We start from the raw sequence: 18,793 nt of genomic DNA, 5'->3' as shown, positions 1-18,793 counted from the left end.
GTGACAAAATTTGTTGAGGACCCTGAGGTTTGCAAATTATTTGCTGCTAAAAAGGATGTCTTCTTGGCAGAGTAAGGATAACTTTCTAAATCAATTCTAATTTATTTATATTGAGTTTGTACTAGCTGTTTTTTGAGCTGCCTGATTTTCTTGTAATTAAAATCTAAAAAATGTTTTATATTTAACGGCCATAAACCTGACCCTCATACATGCAGCACAGTATTTGCTTGATATGTTTTGTAGATGAGATAAACAATACTTAATATGATTCCCAATGGGTGTGTCTCTGGAATGCAAAACAATCCATATATTGTCAATAAAGTTACAGTTTTAAATGCTTAAAATCTTTTTTTTTTAAAGCAGATATTTTTAAATGGAGTGAGCATTTTGAATGTGCCAAAGTAATAGTTAAATAAAGCAATGCACTACTGGGGCCTATCTCAGTACATCTGGTGAACCAATAGCATGATGCATATGTGTGTATTCACCAATCACCAGCTAATTCCCTGTAGTGCATTTCTACTTCTAAACCTACCTAGGTATGCTTTTCAACAAAGGTTACCAAATGATCAAAGCAAGTTTTAAAATAGAAGTAAATTGAAACATCTCTAGTCTTAAAGGGATATTAAACCCACATTTTGTCTTTCATTATTCAGATAGAGAATGCAATTTTAAGCAACTTTCTAATTTACTTCTACTATCAATTTTGGTATCTTTATTTGAAAAAGCAATAATGTAAGCTTAGGAGCTGGTCCATTTTTGGTTCAGAACCCTGGTTAGTGATTGGCGGCTACATTGGCTACACCAATCGACCAGCGCTATCTAGGTGCTGAACCAAAAATGGTCCGGCTCCTAAGCTAAAATTTCTGCTTTTCAAATAAAGACATCAAGAGAACGAAGAAAAACTGATAATAGGCGTAAATTAGAAACTTGCTTAAAATTGCCTGCTCTATCTAAACCATTAAAGAAAAAAAATTGGGTTTAATATCCCTTTAAAATTGCATGTTCAGTCTGAACCATTGAAAGTTTAAAGGGACATGAAACCCAAAATTTTTGTTTCATGATTCAGACAGAGAAAATGATTTTAAACTTTCTAATTTACTTATATAACAAATTTGCTTCAGTCTCTTGGTATCCTTTGTATATAAAATGAAACAACTTTGCAATATATTTCCATTATTTATTTTGCCTCCTTTTCATTTAACTTTGAAAATGTAGCAATTTCCATTACTCAGAACTTCAAATGCACCTGGTAACATATTTAGGCTAATCCTGCTACATATACTGTATGTCCCTAATTGGTTTGAACTAATAAAAACTGCAAATAAATGCATTTTATACTAACTTTAACCGTGGCTAGCCTGGTAGTCTTGAGACTAAAGCCCAGATTGGCTCCTCTAAATATGGTAAATAGTGAGTTTGGCTATTAAAAAATAAATGTAGAAAAAAAAGAAGTAAATTTGTTTTAAAAACATTAAAACTTGGAGGATATGTTATTTTATAGCAGCATAACAGAAATATCCTGTAATTACAATGTGTTTACTGTCCCTTTAAACTCAAAACTGAACTAACTACAAATTAATTAATTTCTTTAATTAATGAAAATAAAACAGCATTCAAAATATATATTCAATATTTATTTTACTGCAATGTCCCTGTCCCAGCTATAGACCACAGCAGAGCATAAAGCCATTTAAAGGTAGCTCTTAAATGGTCACAATCAATTGAGATGCAATAAGCATACTTACCAAGGGTTTCAAGTGGATTATTTCTGATTTGCAAAACTCTACACTGTGCTAACAAAACAAAAACACAAACATATCTAATGCAATGTAGTGCTCAATTGCTGATGTATGCTAAATACAGGTAATATAACATACTTTCTATAACAAAGGGAATGATATATTGTTGCAGATTTCTGTATGAATATGCAAGAAGACACCCTGAGTTATCTGATCAGCTGCTCCTGAGAATAGCCAAAGGATATGAAGAACAATGTGAAAAATGCTGTGAACTTGAAAACTTTCTTGGATGCCTTAAGGACGGGGTATGATAATTTCCAATAAAACAAAGCTTCATTAATACATTTATAGGAACATTTTTATAGAAATAAACATGCTCTAATTACTTGTGATGTAACTATTTTATTCATGACCGGACTTTTAGCCGACGGACACTTGGCCGACGGACACTTGGCCGACGGACATTTGACCAACGGACATTTGGCCGAAACACAAGTGGCTGTCAGATAACAGTCCGGCCATGAGATAGATAGATTTGATAGTTAGATAGATACATAGATTAGATAGATAGATCAATAGATGCAATAGATACATTTGATAGATACGATAGATAGATAGATTTGATAGATAAATAGATAGATTTGATAGATAGATAATTTCCCAGACAGAGAATTACAAAACGTGTGGCCTGGGACCCATGGTAAGGTTCCCAGAGGCAGTTGCGGTGCCCGAGGCTCTGATTAGAACAGAGCACTCTGGAACGTATCTGCCCTCGGCCGAAATCGGAACATTCTTTAGCTTTCTGTCTGTCAGCCAAATGTCCGTCGGCCAAATGTCCGTCTGCCAAATGTCCTTCTGCCAAATGTCCTTCTGCATTTTGTCAGAGCACCATTTTATTAGTGAGTCTGTTTAACTATTTGTTTAACCCTTGCAGAAAACACATAGGTAAAGTCCCATTCCGGAACTGCAAGCCTTGAAGCTCCCAAACACCTTTTGCTTTTGTATAACAATTGTGCCTATACAACTACTACTAGGCCAGAAAGCTAATTCTGTAATCTTCACATGCTGCAAAACAAATACCTGGTTTAGGAAATTTTCAGCATTATGATAACGTAGGTTGCAGATTTTGCTTTTGACCTTATTAGGTGTTGTTGGACTAAACTCAATTAAAAAAAAACAAAAAACAAGATATGTTTATCCTTTTGGGTCATTGTAAGTTTAAGCTTTTTAATACATTTCTTAATAAGCGACTTTTCCCCCCACAAACAAACAGGAACACGTACTAGCAGAGGCAATCCAGGAAAGCACTGCATTGGTGGAAAAGAACTGTGAAGTCCAGCACAAATTGGGAGAATATTTGTTCCAAAATGTGTAAGTTTGTTTTAATAATTTTCCATAAAGTGTGAACTGTGAACAATATTTTAATGCTACTTATCACAAATATATTTTTCAAACAAGGTACTGCTATCAAAAAGTCTACAGTAAAAAGATAAAATGTAAAAAAATGTACTTATTTTTTTTACACTCACCAATTGAAATGGCTAAAAGTTCAAATTATAATAATATTGTTTTTTTTATTTATATGTGAAATAATTATAATAAAGTATTAATAGTTAAAGGGACAGTCTACTTGAAAATAGTTATTGTTAAAAACAGATAATCCCTTTATTACCCATTCCACAGTTTTGCATAAGCTACACTGTTATATTAATATAGTTTTTAATTCTATGATTAACTGTATCTAATCCCCTGCAGACTGTCCTTTATCTGATTTTTACAAACTTGCATTTTATCCAACAAGTGCTGGTTCCTGAATAACCATTATCAATCTCTACGGGAGTGAGCACAATGCTATCTATATGGCACACATGAACTAGCACTGTCTGGCTGTAGTGCAAGATGTAAAAAGATCATATAAACACTGAAATAAGACACAGCCTGCAGGGCCTTAGAAAAATGTAAACTTAGAGGTTATAAAGTCTATTAATATAACAATGCCGGATATGCAAAGCTTTGTAATGGGTAATAAAGGCGTTATATATCTTTTTAAAAATAAAAAAAAATTCAAGTAGGCTGTCCCTTTAACTAACTAAAATTAACTATAGATTTTGTCCTATTTGTACATACTCTGTGATAAATTTCACTATATTTTCAACCTGCACAATGTCTGATGGTGTTAAAGGGACAGTCTACACCAACATTTTTCTTTTTTTAAAAAGATAGATAATTCCTTTATTACCCTTTCCCCAGTTTTGCATAACCAACACAGTTATATTAATACACTTTTTACCTCTGTGATTACCTTGTATCTAAGCCTCTGCAGACTGCCTCCTTATCTAAGTGCTTTTGACAGACATGCAGTGCAGTCAATCAGTGAAGACTCCTAAATAACTTTATGGGAGTGAGCACAATGTTATCTATATGACACACATGAACTAGTACTGTCTAACTGTGAAAAACGTTCAAAATGCTCTGAGCTAAGAGGCGGTTTTCAACGGTTTAGAAATCAGTTTGAGCCTAGGTTTAGCTTTTCAAAAATACCACCAAAGGAACAAAGCAAATTTGATGATAAAAGTAAATTGGAAAGATGTTTAAAATTGCATGCCCTGTCTGAATCATGAAAGTTTAGTTTTGACTTTACTGTTCCTTTATGCTTTAAAATGATTTAACTTATGTACAGTATATCCGGCCTAATAGCTAGGAGTTACCATGTGTCCCTTCATAGCTTATAACTCTGCACTCCTTATTCTCTTTCCATTTGCAAAATATTTGCCCATTCGTATTCTATAAGAAATGTGTGTATAGCGCTTGAACTAAAACCACCACTTAAGCCTCCTCTATAATAACCTCCTCCAGGTTAAAAGTTTTAAAAGTAAAAAATGTGTAAATTAAAGGAGATTGAGGGGGATTAAGACACGAGTTGTAAAGTGTAAACTAGATATAATGTAAACTGATTGAAGTATGGGAGGCAGGTTTTACAATTTATACAGCCTTATAATAAGTCTCAAAATCTGCCAACACCTAATAAAAACTAGAAAGGGAATTTTGTATAAAAATATTCTTTACTATTCAATTGTCACAAAACACATAAATATAATTGGACAAATAAAATAAAATAAAATACATATGACTTTAAAAAAACATTAATCACTTGCAGGTTTTGACACTGAAATGTCAAAAAGATTATTTGGACAACAAGATGTGAGAGCCCAGATTTAGAAGAATCGCAAATAATGCGTATAATTCAGTCCTTTGTAGGATCAAAATGATCAAGAGTTAATAAAAAGACATCTTTCCATTAAAATACTGATTTGTAAAATGGTAAACTTTCAAAACAATAATGATCTTGTAATATTGTGTTCAATATATCGTTTTTGGTTCAGCAATAAAAAATTACAGTCTTTCTTTAAAAGATTGATGATATTTTCAAGATATCCCTTTATTTAAATTGCGGTGAAGTAGTAGGTGAAATAGTAGTGGCCAGCCACTATTAAACTCTAAAAAATTCCGCTCTAGGGAAGATGTTCAAGCACAATGTAACAATGTGTAGACAAACCAGACAGATCTGTACCTTTAGGTGAGCTTGTGTTGTGCCTGCTATGCAGGTAAACTCACCCTTCCTCGTATGCGGCTGGATTCTGAATGGCTTCCGTAGTTAGTGCTTTTGTTGATGGCGGTTGCTGATACCGGTTTCTTCAAACTTGCGCAAGTTAACGTAGGGGGCCGGTTAACTCCTCCTGCACTTAGTACTTAAGTGTACGCAGGGAGCGATCTAATCTCCGGACTTGTTTCCTAACTCTCACGGATGATAGGTATTCTCCTCGATGGGATGGAAACAAAGAGTTGAAATTCAAAGTGGATACTCCTTTACACAGCTTCTACGCGTTTCACCCTAATTGCGGGCTTTCTCATTTGTATTCTAGGCTGCTGATACGCTACACCAAGAAGATGCTGCCAGTAACAACCCAAAGTTTAATTCATATCACAAAGCACATGACAGAGGTTGGCAACAAATGCTGCGCACTACCGAATACACAGAAGATGCCATGTGCTGAAGGAGGAGTGAGTCATTATTTAATTATTCTCCTAGGAAACTTAATCTGGGAGATTCAGAAATGTTATTTTGTTTTCTACTTTGTTAGTTAATGTATTAGCAAGCGCAACCCAGGTGCTGATCCAAAAATGTGCCGGCTCCTATGCTTACAATCATGCTTTTCAAATAAAGATATAAAATGAACAAAGTCAAATTGATAATAGGAGTAAATTAGAAAGTTGCTTAAAATTGCATGCTCTATCTGAATCATGTAAGACAAAATGTGGGTACAGTGTCCCTTTAAGATTGCACATCCAATCACATGTGCAACCCGCCCCCTTTTTGTGCAGCTAATTGCGCAGAAGGAGGGGTTGTTAGTCCTCCCCGACAAATAAGTCTTTCTGACGTTCACTTCACAATCTTTGATGTTGTGGACCTGTTAAGAAACAGCGGTCCCACCTAAACGTTTGGTCCCCGATGCTACTTAGGGAGCTTTATAAAAGGAGCCTTTATCTTTATTTATTAAGAGAAAACAAAGCCCTATAGCACCTACATTAAAAAATATATATATATATATATATTGACAGCTTACATCTGTTTTTAAACTTTCATTTAGAACTTTTTTATTTTTTAGAATATTTGTATTGTTTTAAATTATGTTTTATTAAAAAAAATAAAAAATCCTATGCATATGAAGATACACTTTTCTAGCAATTCCATTTTCTTAAAGGTACATAATACTCATATGCTAAATCACTTGAAACTGATGCAGTATAACTGTAAAAAGCTGACAGGAAAATATCACCTGAGCATCTCTATGTAAAAAAGGAAGATATTTTACCTCACAATCTCCTCAGCTCAGCAGAGTAAGTTCTGTGTAAAAAGTTATACTCAGCTGCAGGTAAAAAAAATAAAAATGAAGAAATGAACAGCAGCCAATCAGCATCAGCAGTGCTGAGGTCATGAACTCTTTTACTGTGATCTCATGAGATTTGACTTAACTCTCATGAGATTTCATTGTAAACTTCCCTAATCTGAATAGGGAAATAATATGTGAGTGCACAAGGCTCATCCTTTCAGCTGTCCCAGGACAGACATACTGATTTGCTGCTTAGAAATCCTTTACAATGGGACGTGGCTACTGAGGAACTTTTGAGGTAAAATATCTTTCTTTTTTACATAGAGATGTTCAGGTGATATTTTCTAGTCAGCTTTTTACAGCTATGCTGCATCACTTTCAAGTGTTTAAACATTTGGGTATTATGGTCCTTTAAGTTATTTCTGGGGCAGGGCAAAAATAAAATATCCCCCCAAAAATAATATATCTCAAAAAAATAATATCAATGAGATGTGCAGCATTAGCACGAGCACACTTATGCTGTTCATCATTTTAAATGGGGACTTATTGACCCTTATGATCCTGGGAGGGGGATTCATTAAAGGACAGAGGGAGTTTTAATAAAAGTTTGTATAATTTTTTTTATAGAACACACTGGTGAAGCTTTATGTGAGTCAGTCTTAATTTAGGCTACTGAATTCACTTGAAAGATATATCATAAGATGTGAATCTGTTTTATATGTTTATGCCATGTATTAATTATGAAGTACTGTATTATAATTGTTGTACAAAGGATAGTACAGTTTATCCAAAATACATTTTCAGTGAAAAGAGAATTGCTAACAAATGGCTACTCACAAGGGTGCACAATCACCTTTATATGTATATAGTGATACCCATATTTGTGGGTTCACAGTAACATTGAACTTACTGTATATACTCACTTAAAGGAGAACACACAATTGAAACTCAAGTTTCACTTATATCATTTAAAAAAAAAATTCACAACACAAATTAGCCACACGCGCTCTCTGCAGACTTCCTAGGCATAGGAACGTGCACATTATTATATTTGTTGAATTATTAATTTATTGTGCAATAGTTATTTAAATTAGTTACTAAACTTTTTTTTCTTACTGTGCTACAAAATTTAGTTAAGTTTGATCATTGGAGAATTCTGTGAAATGGAGAAAACTCACCCCATCAATGACCATGTTAAAAACTGCTGCTGGAAATCCTATTCTAATAGAAGAAACTGCTTTACTAATCTGGGACCTGATGACTCCTATGTACCTCCAGAAATAACTGATGATACTTTCCACTTTACTGAAGACTTGTGTACACTCCCTGAAGAAGAGCTTAACATTAAGAAACAGGGGTAAGCAGCATAGCAATTAGACCTCTATTATTATTGTGCCCCTATTAGGAAATCTGTCTTCCCGTGATTGCAGACAGCGGGCAGCATTGCTTTGCTCGCATTTATCTTTGTATGAGTGGCTGCTCGTGCACCGCTGCCTCCTACTCTCTTGCTGCCAGTTGCGCAAGAACATGGCATTCAATCACCCGGTCGGGCTAATTTGGGGGTGATTTTAAAATGCCTGCTTATATGCACCTGCCCCGAAGAAGCTCCAAAGTTGCATCCGTAGCTTCATAAACGGAGCCCTTAGTGTTAAAGAGTCCGGTTTTTAAATGTCCAATTTTTGCATTACAGAATCTAGCTAACTGTGCCTAATCCATTCAAACAAGCTAAACACATAGATAAAGTCCAGTCACAGCTACCAAATAGAACACTGCCAGTGATTGGCATGCTGTGTGACTGCCACTCCTAACTGGCTTGTTGTGATTTATTTAAAAAAAAACCTCATGCAAATTAAGTTTAACACTTATCATACTCAATTAGAAGCCCAATTATCAAAAACTTGTTGGCATAGAGAGAAAACAGCCCAAAACTTTGAGCATTATATTGTAATGCAGACAATGCTCCTTCATACCCTTAATCCCACGTAAGGTTTGTCACAGCCATTTTGTTAGCAGAACTTCCTTGTTTTTCATTGTTTTATCTTATCACCTGCTGAGACCAATTTGGGTCAGATATATGTAGAAGGGTTCGACTTGGAAAGTATGCATGCTCAGAACTGGAAAACCCACATCAAATTAATCAAAAGGGGGGAAAATAAATAAAAAGTATATCTAATTGTATAGACAATGATCTTTAGTACTAAGTTCATATCAGCCAATGTATATGCAAAGGGGGAAGTGCATTACTGATACTGTTGTATTCATTTCAGTCTAAATATAAACAGCCTCTTTTTATCTGGAAAAAGTCAACTGTTTAAATGCTACACTTTTATGTGGATCATATATTTTTAAGTACATTCTCTCTTTAAGTCTGTTTTCTTCAGTGTACAAGGCATTTGTAAATACTATATTAAACAATTTATACTTTTGAATACAGATTCATTGTAACACTTGTGAAGGTGAAGCCTCATGTGACTGATGAGTTATATGGTCAAATTGCTGTAGAATTCACAAAAATGAGAGAAAAGTGTTGTGCCGCAGAGGACCACCAGGCATGCTTTAATACAGAGGTACAGAAATATAATGCTTTATATAATATTGTTTTATTGCTTTCCCTTTATAAGTACAATCTAAGCATTGTACTCTATTTTTACACTCATTGTAACCACCAGTTTCAATATCTTAGGTTTGTTTAGGTTTTATTTTTGACAAATATTTTTTTTAAAATCTTTTAAAAATAGTGAGCAATCTATCCTACAGACTAGATCTTCCTGTTAAATAAAAATAAAAAAACTCAGCTTTTACATAATTTTTTTAATAAAAAAAATATTTTTATTGTATATTCTCTGTCCATCATAATATTTTTTGAGCTTAAAGGGACATTTAACCAAAAAAAAATTATTTCATGATTCAGAAAGAGAATACAATTTTAAACAACATTCCAATTTACTTCTATTATATAATTTGCTTCATTCTTTAGATAGGCTTAGTTGAAGAAATAGCAATGCACATGGGTGAGCCAATCACACAAGGCATCTGTGTGCAGCCACCAATCAGCCGCTACTGAGTCTATTGAGATATGCTTCTCAACAAAGGATATCAAGAGAATAAAGCAAACTAGATAATAGAAGTAAATTGGAAAGTAGATTAAAATTGTATGCTCTATCTGAATCATGAAAGAAAAAAAAATGGGGTTCATGACTCATTACATTTTCTCTAAAACATATATATGTGGAGACAAAGTGATTCAGTTTTTCACCCAGCAGCACCAACATTTTCTGCAATATACCCTGTTTTATTACCATAACAGGGCCACAAGACTATTTATATTTTCTCCAGAGAGATTGAACGTTGACTTTTTTTTATTACTCTTATTACTTATTATGATCCTATTTAGTACAGAAGTTTGATACATTTTTATACAGACACATTTCCATAAATGTGCTATATATTCTTTTAGGCTAAGGTTGGAAAAAGCACATGGGGATATCTGCAGAATGGCCAGAGATTGTTGAAAGTTGTGCATAAGCGTTGTAAAGTGCTTACTGGTTGTACATATGAGTAGGACAGCCCCCGAGGTACCTAATGGAGAATGTAACTCCTGACTGGATTTTTACATAATATTGGTAGTGTATTTGGGGGTGTGTGTAAGAGCAGTCGTGCTTATGCAACGAGTGTACGAGGAGGAGAGAAAATTGAGGTGTGGGTAGAATGAGGGAAAAAAACCTGTGTGTATTAAAAGGTGAAAAATGTAAGTGTGTATGCACAGAATGAAAAACATTCAAGATGGCTGTGCAGAAGAGTAAAATTGTGCTTGTTAGGATTATAAGGGAGGCAAAGTAACTGGGGCATTTGTATATGGGACAAGCTAACATTGTAAAATATTAGACATATTAACAATAATTTGATAACATATTGCCTTTTATAATATATATTAACATGTCTTTCAGGAAGCAATTCTGATTGAACATTGTAAACAACTGGCTGCATAAACATAATCTTAATGAATGGTAAGATGGTAACTCCTTTGTATTATATTTTCTGACAAATACACTCTATATTATAAATATTACCAGGTAGTTTTCAGATATACTATGTTGTGTAATTTAAGATTATTACATACTATATTATAAATAAAGCCTTATGAATTATTCAGTGTATAGATATCAATATATCAATAAATTCATTCATGAAAAATTACAATTGCTGATATATTTTAATGTAAAAATGGGAAAGGAAATGAGATTGCTTCATATTGGCATTGTTTTCTTTTTCTATTTGTTTATCTAAATTGTGTGTGTTTGTTGTTCTAACTGTACTCTCTACATATACAGTAACACATCTGGAACCAGATTGATGAAGAACATTGAATCATAAACAAGATGAAGAAAATAAAGTTACTTTTTACCAACAAAAATGTTAATGTCCTGGAGTTTTTAACTCTTTGTAACAATAAATTAAACTTTTAAAGTATTTTTTTGGTCCAAGTTTGAAGCATTTTCATATGTGTAAAGAATCTGTAACATTATGCATATTAAAACATAACTCAAAATTGCAGTGAAAAAAAAAAAGAATATTCCTTTTATTCTTTTAAATTATGATGACAGGTATCTTTAAAGGGATATGAACCAGTAAAGTAAACATAAAAAGAATATGATTGTGTTAAAAACAGCAAACAACATACTTATTTTCTTGCAAAATTAGCACTTAGAAATTCTCGGTGTAGCCCTTGCCCTTAGCGAGATTAGAGAGGGGACAACTTATGGGGATAGGAAACTCAAAAATTATAGGGACAGTCCAGACCCAATACTTATTCTTTATAACTTACTGTTACATACCAGGGAAACATCTTGTAATGGGTTCCCCATCTATAAGCTTGTAAGAAGTACATGAAACTTTTTAAATAATCATCGTTGTTAGCATAAAAAATGGCCGCCAAGCTCCACCCACAGCATTCTTCTTGTCCAATGAGCTGTTTTGTTCTATGACAGTTTAGCAGGGTATGTTTAATATTTTTCAGTTAGCTATTTAAAATTGCACATACACAAATCAGCATGTGCGAGTAGGAAAACGTATTCAAAAGTCGATTGTGATGGGAGAAACTTAAAGGGATTGTAAAGTCCAAATTAATCTTTCATGATTTAGGACATGCAATTTCAAACAACTTTGCAATATACATTTATCATCAGATTTGCTTTGTTCTCTTGGTATTGTTAGTTGAAAGCTAAACCTAGGTAGGCTCATATGCTATTTTCTAAGCCCTTGAAGACCGCCTCATATATGAATGCATTTGACAGTTTTTCACAGCTAGAGGGCGCTAGTTCATTTGTTTCATATAGATAATATTGTGCTCATGCATGTAAAGATATTTGACTTGCCTGAAATGCAGGTCGCATTAGCAAGAGCATGGAAAAAAGTTGACCTTCTGTTTCTTTTGTTTTCACTAAACACTAAGCTAGCTCAAGTTACTCTATAAGATTTATGACCTAAAACTACAGATGCCTTCCTGTAGAGACCCCAGCCCCCTTGTGTGTCTGTGACAGGAAGCAATTGTCATTCAAAGAAAAGAAATACAATTTAAAATCCTTTTAAAATGGTAAACAATATACATTGGAATGATTTCTATTAAGAATAACCTACTGCTGTGCTTAGTTCATTTTTATTACAACAATGAAATAACATAATTTATGTAAGAACTTACCTGATAAATTCATTTCTTTCATATTAGCAAGAGTCCATGAGCTAGTGACGTATGGGATATACATTCCTACCAGGAGGGGCAAAGTTTCCCAAACCTTAAAATGCCTATAAATACACCCCTCACCACACCCACAATTCAGTTTAACGAATAGCCAAGAAGTGGGGTGATAAGAAAAAAGTGCGAAAGCATATAAAATAAGGAATTGGAATAATTGTGCTTTATACAAAAAAATCATAACCACCACAAAAAAAGGGCGGGCCTCATGGACTCTTGCTAATATGAAAGAAATGAATTTATCAGGTAAGTTCTTACATAAATTATGTTTTCTTTCATGTAATTAGCAAGAGTCCATGAGCTAGTGACGTATGGGATAATGACTACCCAAGATGTGGATCTTTCCACACAAGAGTCACTAGAGAGGGAGGGATAAAATAAAGACAGCCAATTCCTGCTGAAAATAATCCACACCCAAAATAAAGTTTAATGAAAAAACATAAGCAGAAGATTCAAACTGAAAACGCTGCCTGAAGTACTTTTCTACCAAAAACTGCTTCAGAAGAAGAAAATACAACAAAATGGTAGAATTTGGTAAAAGTATGCAAAGAGGACCAAGTTGCCGCTTTGCAAATCTGATCAACCGAAGCTTCATTCCTAAACGCCCAGGAAGTAGAAACTGACCTAGTAGAATGAGCTGTAATCCTATGAGGCGGAGTCTTACCCGACTCAACATAGGCAAGATGAATTAAAGATTTCAACCAAGATGCCAAAGAAATGGCAGAAGTTTTCTGGCCTTTCAAAACCCGGAAAAGATAACAAATAAACTTGAAGTCTTTCGGAAAGACTTAGTAGCTTCAACATAATATTTCAAAGCTCTAATAACATCCAAAGAATGCAACGATTTCTCCTTAGAATTCTTAGGATTAAGACATAATGAAGGAACCACAATGTCTCCACTAATGTTGTTGGAATTCACAACTTAGGTAAAAATTCAAAAGAAGTTCGCAACACCGCCTTATCCTGATGAAAAATCAGAAAAGGAGACTCACAAGAAAGAGCAGATAATTCAGAAACTCTTCTGGCAGAAGAGATGGCCAAAAGGAACAAAACTTTCCAAGAAAGTAATTTAATATCCAATGAATGCATAGGTTCAAATGGAGGAGCTTGAAGAGCCCCCAGAACCAAATTCAAACTCCAAGGAGGAGAAATTGACTTAATGACAGGCTTTATACGAACCAAAGATTGTACAAAACAATGAATATCAGGAAGAATAGCAATCTGTCTGTGAAAAAGAACAGAAAGAGCAGAGATTTGACCTTTCAAGGAACTTGCGGACAAACCCTTATCTAAACCATCCTGAAGAAACTGTAATATTCTCGGTATTCTAAAAGAATGCCAAGAAAAATGATGAGAAAGACACCAAGAAATATAAGTCTTCCAGACTCTATAATATATCTCTCTGGATACAGATTTACGAGCCTGTAACATAGTATTAATCACAGAGTCAGAGAAACCTCTTTGACCAAGAATCAAGCGTTCAATCTCCATACCTTTAAATTTAAGGATTTCAGATCCTGATGGAAAAAAGGACCTTGAGACAAAAGGTCTGGTCTTAACGGAAGAGTCCACGGTTGGCAAGAGGCCATCCGGACAAGATCCGCATACCAAAACCTGTGAGGCCATGCCGGAGCTACCAGCAGAACAAACGAGCATTCCTTCAGAATCTTGGAGATTACTCTTGGAAAAAGAACTAGAGGCGGAAAGATATAGGCAGGATGATACTTCCAAGGAAGTGATAATGCATCCACTGCCTCCGCCTGAGGATCCCGGGATCTGGACAGATACCTGGGAAGTTTCTTGTTTAGATGAGAAGCCATCAGATCTATTTCTGGAAGTTCCCACATTAGAACAATCTGAAGAAATACCTCTGGGGGAAGAGACCATTCGCCCGGATGCAACGTTTGGCGACTGAGATAATCCGCTTTCCAATTGTCCATACCTGGGATATGAACCACAGAGATTAGACAGGAGCTGGATTCCACCCAAACCAAAATTCGAGATACTTCTTTCATAGCCAGAGGACTGTGAGTCCCTCCTTGATGATTGATGTATGCCACAGTTGTGACATTGTCTATCTGAAAACAAATGAACAACTCTCTCTTGAGAAGAGGCCAAGACTGAAGAGCTCTGAAAATTGCACGGAGTTCCAAAATATTGATCGGAAATCTCACCTCCTGAGATTCCCAAACCCCTTGTGCCGTCAGATACCCCCACACAGCTCCCCAACCTGTAAGACTTGCATCTGTTGAGATTATAGTCCAGGTCGGAAGAACAAAGAAGCCCCCTGAACTAAACGATGGTGATCTGTCCACCATGTCAGAGAGTGTTGTAAAATCGGTTTAAAGATATTAATTGAGATATCTTTGAGTAATCCCTGCACCATTGGGTCAGCATACAGAGCTGAAGAGGTCGCATGTGAAAACGAGCAAAGGAGATCGCATCTGATGCGGCAGTCCTAAGACCCAACATTTCCATGCATAAGGCTACCAAAGGGAATGATTGTGACTGAAGGTTTTGACAAGCTGATATCAATGTTAAACTTCTCTTGTCTGACAAGGACAGAGTCATAGACACTGAATTTATGTACAAAAACCTAAAAAGGTTACCCTTGTCTGAGGAATCAATGAACTGAATGGTAAATTGATCCTCCAACCATGAAATTGAAGAAACAACACAAGTCGATTCGTATGAGATTCTTCGAAAATGAGAAGACTGAGCAAGTACCAAGATATCGTCCAAATAAGGAAATACCAAAACCCTATTCTCTGATTACAGAAAAAAGGGGGCACCGAGAACCTTTGAAAAAAATTCTTGGAACTGAGGCTAGACCAAACGGTAGAGCCACAAAACTGGTAATGCTTGTCTAAAAAGAGAATCTCAGACACTAAAAGTGATCTGGATGAATCGGAATATGCAGATACACATCCTGTAAATCTATTGTAGACATATAATGCCCTTGCTAAACAAAAGGCAGGATAGTCCTACAGTAACCATCTTGAATGTTGGTATCCTAACATAACGATTCAATAATGACAGATCCGGAACTGGTCTGAAGGAATTGACCTTCTTTGGTACAAATGAAGAGATAAAATAAAACCCCAGCCCCTGTTCCAGAACTGGAACTGGCATAAATACTCCAGCCAACTCTAGATCTGAAACACATTACAGAAATGCTGAGCCTTTGCTGTGTTAACTGGGACACGGGAAAGAAAATAATCTCTTAGCAGGAGGCCTTAACTTGAAGCCAATTCTGTACCTTTCTGAAACAATGTTTCTGAAACCAGAGATTAAGAACGGAATTGATCCAAATTTCTTTGAAGAAAACATAATCTGCCCCATACCAGCTGAGCTGGAATAAGGGCCGCACCTTCATAGGTACTTAGGAGCTGGCTATAGGTTTCTATAAGGCTTGGATATATTCCAAACTGGAAATAGTTTCCAAACTGATACCGCTCCTGAGGATGAAGGATCAGGCTTTTGTTCCTTGTAAGGAAAGGAACTAAAATGATTATTTACCCTGGAAAGAAAGGGAAAGCAAAGATGACTTAGAAGACATGTCAGCATTCCAAGTTTAATCCATAAAGCTTCTCTAGCTAAAATAGCTAGAGACATATACCTGACATCAACTCTAATGATATCAAAAGATGGTATCACCAATAAAATTATTAGCATGTTATAGAATAATAATAATGCTATAAAATTATGATCTGTTACTTGTTGCTCTAAAGCTTCTAATCAAAAAGTTGAAGCTGCAGCAACATCCGCTAAAAATATAGCAGGTCTAAGAAGATTACCTGAACATAAGTAAGCTTTTCTTAGAAAGGATTCAATTTTCCTATCTAAAGGATCCTTAAATGAAGTACTATCTGCCGTAGGAATAGTAGTACATTAGCAGGAGTAGAGATAGCCCCATAACCTTAGGGATTTTTGTCTCAAAAAACTCTAATCTGTCAGATGGCACAGGATATAATTTGCTTAAACGTCTAGAAGGAGTAAATAAATTACCCAAATTATTCCATTCCCTGGAAATTACTTCAGAAATAGCATCAGGGAGATAAAACACTTCTGGAATAACTACAGGAGATTTAAAAACCTTATTTAAACGTTTACATTTAGAATCAAGAGGACCAGAATCCTCTATTTCTAATGCAAATAACACTTCTTTAAGTAAAGAACGAATAAATTCCATCTTGAACAAATACAAAGATTTATCAGCATCAACCTCTGAGACAGAAACCTCTGAACCAGAAGAACCATTATCAGTATCAGAATGATGATGTTCATTTAAAAATTCATCTGAAAAAAGAGAAGTTTTAAAAGACTTTTATGTATACTAGAAGGAGAAATAACAGACATAGCCTTCTTAATGGATTTAAAAAATAAAATCTCTTATGTTATCAGGAACACTCTGAAAATTAGATGTTGACGGAACAGCAACAGGTAATGTAACAGTACTAAAGGAAATTTTATCTGCATTAATAAGTTTGACATGACATGCAATACAAATAACAGCTGGAGAAACAGATACCAAAAGTTTATAGCAGATACACTTAGCTTGGTAGCTCCAGCACTGTGCAGTGACTTTCCTGAAGTAACTTCTGACTCAGTTGCAACGTGGAACATCTTGCAATATGTAAAAGAAAAAAACAACATATAAAGCAAAATTGATCAAATTCCTTAAATGACAGTTTCAGGAATGGGAAAAAATGCCAAAGAACAAGCTTCTAGCAACCAGAAGCAATAAAAAATGAGACTTAAATAATGTGGAGACAAAAGTGACGCCCATATTTTTTCGCGCCAAATAAGACGCCCACATTATTTGGCGCCTAAATGCTTTTTGGCGCCAAAAATGACGCCACATCCGGAACGCCGACATTTTTGGCGCAAAATAACGTCAAAGAATGACGCAACTTCCGGCGACACGTATGACGCCGGAAACGGAAATAGAATTTTTGCGCCAAAAAAGTCCGCGCCAAGAATGACGCAATAAAATGAAGCATTTTCAGCCCCCGCGAGCCTAACAGCCCACAGGGAAAAAGTCAAATTTTAAGGTAAAAAATGTTAAATTAAAATGCATTATCCCAAATATGAAACTGACTGTCTGAAAAATAAGGAAAGTTGAACATTCTGAGTCAAGGCAAATAAATGTTTGAATACATATATTTAGAACTTTATAAACAAAGTGCCCAACCATAGCTAGGAGTGTCACAGAAAATAAGACTTACTTACCCCAGGACACTCATCTACATATAGCAGATAGCCAAACCAGTACTGAAACGAGAATCAGTAGAGGTAATGGTATATATAAGAGTATATCGTCGATCTGAAAAGGGAGGTAAGAGATGAATCTCTACGACCGATAACAGAGAACCTATGAAATAGACCCCTTAGAAGGAGATCACTGCATTCAAATAGGCAATACTCTCCTCACATCCCTCTGACATTCACTGCACGCTGAGAGGAAAACCGGGCTCCAACTTGCTGCGGAGCGCATATCAACGTAGAATCTAGCACAAACTTACTTCACCACCTCCATCGGAGGCAAAGTTTGTAAAACTGAATTGTGGGTGTGGTGAGGGGTGTATTTATAGGCATTTTAAGGTTTGGGAAACTTTGCCCCTCCTGGTAGGAATGTATATCCCATACGTCACTAGCTCATGGACTCTTGCTAATTACATGAAAGAAAGACTGTTTTATATCCCTTTAAAATACCTATATTGTGTAGAAAAATAAAGTAGACGAGAACATGAACAATTTTTTATTGTCAAACTACTGGCCCCCTAGGGGGCAAAACCATTTTAATGGTTCTTCTTTGATTTTAATTTACCATCAAACTCAATCATTGGTGCATACTACTAACACCTAGATACACATAGTTGAATTACATCTTTCAATAAAAATATATTTGCAATATAGATGTAGTGGCAAAAATGCTTCTAGTAAAAGTTACTGTTTTAGTGTTAACATTTTTCTCTGCAGGTGCATGTGAAGCATAGCTAGATATTCTCTGTGCACCAGCATTTTAAATACTGTAGCGGCTAAGAGCACCAGTAAGCTTTGTATCATGTCAGCAATTAACAAATTGAGTCATTACCAGATGGAAATCATTAAATAATATACATTGGGACAATGTATTCTCTAATAAAAATACAGAGGATAAATGGATAATATTTAAAACTTTGTTAAATAAATATACATATCAACAAATACCATATGGTTATAAAAATCAAAATCAAAAATCAAAGCCAATGTGACTAAATAAAAATGTGTTAAGAGAAATAAGGAAAAAACGTAGGGCATTTAAATTATTCAAAGAAAATAGTACAGACTCAACATTCCATATTTATAAGGAATGTAACAAAACATGCAAAAAAGCAATCAAATTAGCCAAAATTGAAAATGAA

The 18,793-nt window shown here is 35.0% G+C and overlaps 1 protein-coding gene across 1 annotated transcript; it reads left to right on the top strand.

Annotated features, from left to right (window-relative positions):
• Positions 1-18: 18 nt before the first annotated feature.
• Positions 19-11,104, top strand: LOC128649839 (serum albumin; the record flags this gene model as incomplete). Its single annotated transcript, XM_053703320.1, is given in 8 exon segments — positions 19-71; positions 1,915-2,047; positions 3,016-3,113; positions 5,666-5,804; positions 7,768-7,991; positions 9,069-9,201; positions 10,582-10,641; positions 10,966-11,104. Coding segments are annotated over 7 exon segments (822 nt in total), but the record flags the coding sequence as incomplete, so codon positions are not given.
• Positions 11,105-18,793: the final 7,689 nt, after the last annotated feature.

Source organism: Bombina bombina, chromosome 2 (genome assembly GCF_027579735.1).
Source record: "Bombina bombina isolate aBomBom1 chromosome 2, aBomBom1.pri, whole genome shotgun sequence".
Classification (NCBI taxonomy): domain Eukaryota; kingdom Metazoa; phylum Chordata; class Amphibia; order Anura; family Bombinatoridae; genus Bombina; species Bombina bombina.
The sequence above is the reverse complement of the archived record's forward strand: the minus strand, read 5'-3'. Positions and strand labels throughout refer to the sequence as shown.